The following is a 4,579-nucleotide window of genomic DNA, read 5'->3' on the forward strand; positions in this document are numbered from 1 at the left end:
CAATGCTGCCGAGTTGGGCATGGTGCTGGGGATCCTGAGTGCAGGTTTGATATGGAGGCTTAAAAATAGAAACACTTTTTTTCCCCTAACAATAGGCCGTTCAGCTAAAAATAAAAAGTAACTGTGAGAATGCAGAAGTAAACCTAACACAGCACCTTTTCTTCTTCGCATTGTATCTGAAGCTTTCCTCCTCAGCCACATTTAAATTTACAAGAAGCAAGCAATGAAAAAAAAAAAAAATTGCAGAGTCTAAGCATAAAAGATTTGATGGGGTGTGAGGAGAGGAGGGGGGTCAAGAGAACAGGAAACCGAAGTTGACGGGAAACCCAAGTGACATTTGGTTTTAATGAATGACTTAAAACCCCAATATTGCTCGCCAGGAAATGGGGAGAGGAAATTGAGTGATGTTTTGAGAGTATAAATTAGGGGCTCCATCAAGGTGAAGGCTGCAGATTGGCTTTTTTACCCTTCTGTGAAATTGAGCTGGACCGAGGGGAAAGCATCTCCTTTCCCACAGGATGCAAACCTGCCCAGCCCTGCTCCTGCTGCTGCTGGCCACCGGCGCCCTGCTCGCCCGCTGCTCGCCCATCGAGCCCGCCTGCCTCCACTTCTCCCAGCTCCTGCCCGCCAGGCTCAAGGAGCTGAGGAGCAAGTTTGGGGAAATTAAGGATTATTTTGTAAGTATAACCCCTCTCCTTCCCCGCTATAGCCTCTCCTCCTTCTCCTTCTGCTGCCTTTGCAAAGTTCAGTGATTTGGATGAGGGAGAAGAGCTTCCTCCCGGCAGAGAGGATTTGGTCGCGTACGGTGCTATGGGCTGACGGGGGCGAGCAAGAGAAGTTCAGTTTCACTGCTCGCTGAGAGCCAGCGCACAGGGGTTTTCTTCCTAGTTTTAGTTACAACGAACTCAAGAGATTTCATAATGAATCTTTGCCAACCTTCCTAGGCAGAGCTCCCCCGAAGCGCTGCAAAGCGAATTATGCGCTGAATTAATAGGAAGGAAATAGTCTCTTCTTCGGGGCACCGAGGTCCAGCCTCGCTGAAGTCGATGCTAGATGAAAAGGGAAATCTTTTGCTATAGACCTTTTTCTTTGAAAGAACCACAAAAGCCTGAACATGGTGTTTTACGACTGGAGAAAGGCTACGGTAACCAGCACTTGCTGCGGTGCCTGATAAAGGTCACTGCTTTGCATCGCGGCAAAGCGGGGCAGCGGGGCTGCTGGGGAAGCAGCACAAGATGCTCAGAGCATCTGTCGTCACATCAGCACTGATAGGGGTGGCTGCTCCCATCTGTGTTACTGTTTTAATTGATCTCAGGGTGTTTTAGCAACAAAACAAGACAGTTCTCCAGATTGAATCTCAAGCTAACGTCATGGCTCCTATTTATTACCAAATGAACACAGGCAAGACTTCAGATTCAAAGCCTGCTGTACATCTCCCAGTTAGCACTGGGAAGGGATATTTCCAACCTCTTAGGAAAGCTCTGCAGTACCTTGGTGCCCGGGGTGATGCTCTGGGTGGTGCCAGCCCACCCTGCTGCCGCTCTGGGGGTCTTCCAGAGCTGACGGTGCCACTGAGGCACCACGAGAACAAACACCCTCTGCAGATCCAGATCCCCTTTCCCCCAGTGACTGGAGACTCAGAGATATCAAACCCCGGGGGATCAGCCCCCCCCCCCCGGGCAGCCTGGCGGGGGGGTACCTCTCTCCTGGGGGCTGCTGTAACTTCGACGCCTCCGCGGGGAGCGTGCAGTTTGAGACAGCTCTTGCATCCCCACCCTCTGCAGCCGCGCCAGCGGGAGGAGTTTCACATTAACGACACCGGCGGTACTGAAGTTTGTGATTTCGTTATCTTGCTGTTTTCACCTGCACTGCAAGATTACGGACCAAAGGCTGGGTGATGCCTGCCTCGGGTGTCACTGTGTTACGCGCACGGGGGGGGTGCCGGGTGCTCTTTGCCTTCGATTTAGGGAGACCATAAATGCAAAGAATGAAAACAATCCTTTGGTAGGGCAAAGGGAAAAAAAAAAACCAACATTGACTACCTAAGCGAAGCTCATGCTTCTGTTGTATCCTTCTACAGCAATCCAAAGATGATGAACTCAGCATCCAGTTGCTCAGCTCCGAACTGCTGGATGAATTTAAGGTAAGAATTTTTTATAATTCCCATCTAAGTCCCTTTATCCTTCTTCATCCTTCGGTCAGGGTTTTATAAGAGAGGAAGCAGATTGTAAATAGGGGCATTTCCTAATGTCACACAAGGACGGTTCTCCAGCCGAGCGGCAACACGTGTGTCTGCGGCTGGGCTGACGCCTGGTGTCTCCCCCCCGCCCCCCCCCGCAGCCGCAGCACGCGATGCTAACATGCTGCGAGCGCTCTGACCACCACCGCGATCTGGATTTTTAAAAAAACCCACGCATGCCGGTGCTGGCGGCCGTCCCCAACGCGGTTACCTCCTCTCGCCCCAGGGGACCTTCGGCTGCCAGTCGGTGTCAGAGATGATGCGGTTCTACACCGAGGAGGTTCTGCCCAGCGCCCGGAGGACCAGCACACACCACCAGCAGAGCATGGACGACCTGGGCAACCTGCTGCTGAGCCTGAAGGCGACGATGAAGCGCTGTGTGAGTGGGGCTCAGCATCACGGGGCTCAGGATCACAGGGAGGGGGGATGAAATCACTGCTGCAGTGACACAGGGCCAGTCCCAGAACAGCAGTAGGGTGGGGAGCAGGCGCTGGGTCCCCCCAGGAGCAGGAGCACAGGTGTTGGGATGGTGTGGAGGAGCAGGGCTCCGGGCGGGCAGACCCCATAAGGATGGTGTTTCTCCTAGCCCCGGCTCTCCAGGCTTTCATCCGTTAAAAACTGATGATTCAGAGGCTAAATTCCACTTATTCACAGCCCTTCCCAACAGGTTCTGGCTGAGGAGATAAGAGGAGAGCTGGGGGGGGGGGCGTCCATCCCTTACCTGGGTGATGAAGCAGTGATGATACTTCCTAAAACCATGCCTGGTGTGGCCGTGACCCCATCGCCTGCCGTGGGCTGCATCAGCCGGGACAAACCCAGCAGTGAGGGGCAGGGGGCTGGGAAAGGGCTCGGGGTCTGTCCTCGGGTCCTGCCACACTCCTTTCATCGGTGTACGATGCAAATCATCTACCGTCACTGCTCCAGGGAGCCCCACGGTCGCCGTGGGGAAGGAAAGGCAGAGATCGGTGGGGCGGCAGGGAGGGGGGGAGAGCCGCCGCCACACACCCCAGGGAAGGAAACCCGTGTGGTTGAAGCCATTGCTCTTTGTCCCCTTGCAGCACAGATTCTTCACATGCGAGAAGAGGAGCAAAACCATAAAGCACATCAAGGAGACATTCGATAAGGTGAGGTCCCCGCTCGCGTGGCTGCGCTGAGGTTGGGAGGAACCTGCTGTCCCCGGGTGGTGGATTTTACTGCTGGCTTCAACTTAGGAGAGAGAATAGAATCCAAAAAAGTCTTTAATTATATAAACAGCTAAGGCAGGGAAATCCAGAGAGCGATGCTCAGAGGAGCAGCCGGTGGGTTCCCCGGAGGGGTTGGGCAGAGAAGCTGGAGTTGTCGGTGGAAGGAGAATATGTCTAGAGATTGTACATCATCCACAACCACCACGTTCAGGCTTAAACAGACTTGGTTCTCACCTGCAGATGAACGAGAACGGAATCTACAAGGCCATGGGGGAGTTTGACATCTTCATCAACTACATCGAAGAGTACTTGATGATGAAGAGAAAGAAGTGAAAACGCCCACGGGTCTACATCTTTCACACAAAATCCTGCTGTTTTTTTCAGAAATCACGAGAGATTAAGTTATCTTAGGGTTCAAGTCAAGAACTTCGAGTTTAGTATTGTATTTAGAACTTATTTTTTTAACAATTGAATTTAATATTTATTAATTTTAATACCTCAGTGTTTATGTTTACAATATGTTTTGAAGGAAAGCGTGATGAGCTTGTAAAATACTATTTATTGTTCAGTATTTTAAAACTGTTTATGATGATAGTGTTATTTTATTCATAGCTTCAAAACACCCAGAGCAGAGTTCCTCTGGGGAGCAGAGAGCTAGCAGAGCTTATCCCGAGTGCAATTCCACTGGGCATGGTCGCCTGATCAGGAGCAATTCCAGCTCGGAGCTCAGCAAAGTTTAATTTTAAGCAAATGAACGCCCTCCTCCTGTTCTATCCCTCTATTGATTTAGGCAATCCGATGTTTTTATGCATAACCATGTCACTGTCTCTGGTTCTGCAGTCGGAATTAGGCACTGAAATATTCAAAATTATTCCATAGCCTTGCACTGAGCAAAATAATCATAAATGTAACACGGTATTTTTTTTCTCCTGCACATGGAGAGCAATGTGGAGGAGGAGGAGGAGGAGCTGTGACTCCTATGAACACGCGATCATGCCACGGCAATGGATCAGTTAAGCCCACCTCTCGCCTATAGATTAGTCCAGACGAAAGAAAAAGAAATAGTAGTAGGAGTGAAATGTTTGGTTCTAATAGAACTTGACTCAACCGTTGCTAACAGCTGGCTCCCAGAGCTGCTGGGTCGGCCACTCTGCAC

The 4,579-nt window shown here is 51.0% G+C and overlaps 1 protein-coding gene across 1 annotated transcript; it reads left to right on the forward strand.

Annotated features, from left to right (window-relative positions):
* Positions 1-518: 518 nt before the first annotated feature.
* Positions 519-3,756, forward strand: IL10 (interleukin 10). The gene is made up of 5 exons (XM_074163133.1): positions 519-677; positions 2,081-2,143; positions 2,466-2,618; positions 3,298-3,363; positions 3,664-3,756. The coding sequence occupies exons 1-5, from the start codon at positions 519-521 to the stop codon at positions 3,754-3,756; spliced, it is 534 nt and encodes a 177-aa protein (XP_074019234.1).
* The last annotated feature ends 823 nt before the right edge of the window (positions 3,757-4,579 follow it).

This window comes from Numenius arquata, chromosome 24 (assembly GCF_964106895.1).
Source record: "Numenius arquata chromosome 24, bNumArq3.hap1.1, whole genome shotgun sequence".
Lineage (NCBI taxonomy): Eukaryota > Metazoa > Chordata > Aves > Charadriiformes > Scolopacidae > Numenius > Numenius arquata.

Coding starts and splice junctions, on each gene's coding strand:
- IL10 (XM_074163133.1), top strand. CDS start 519: ATGCAAACCTGCCCAGCCCTGCTCCTGCTGCTGCTGGCCACCGGCGCC. Junction 2,144..2,465: donor AACTGCTGGATGAATTTAAG/GTAAGAATTTTT, acceptor CTCTCGCCCCAG/GGGACCTTCGGCTGCCAGTC. Junction 2,619..3,297: donor AGGCGACGATGAAGCGCTGT/GTGAGTGGGGCT, acceptor GTCCCCTTGCAG/CACAGATTCTTCACATGCGA.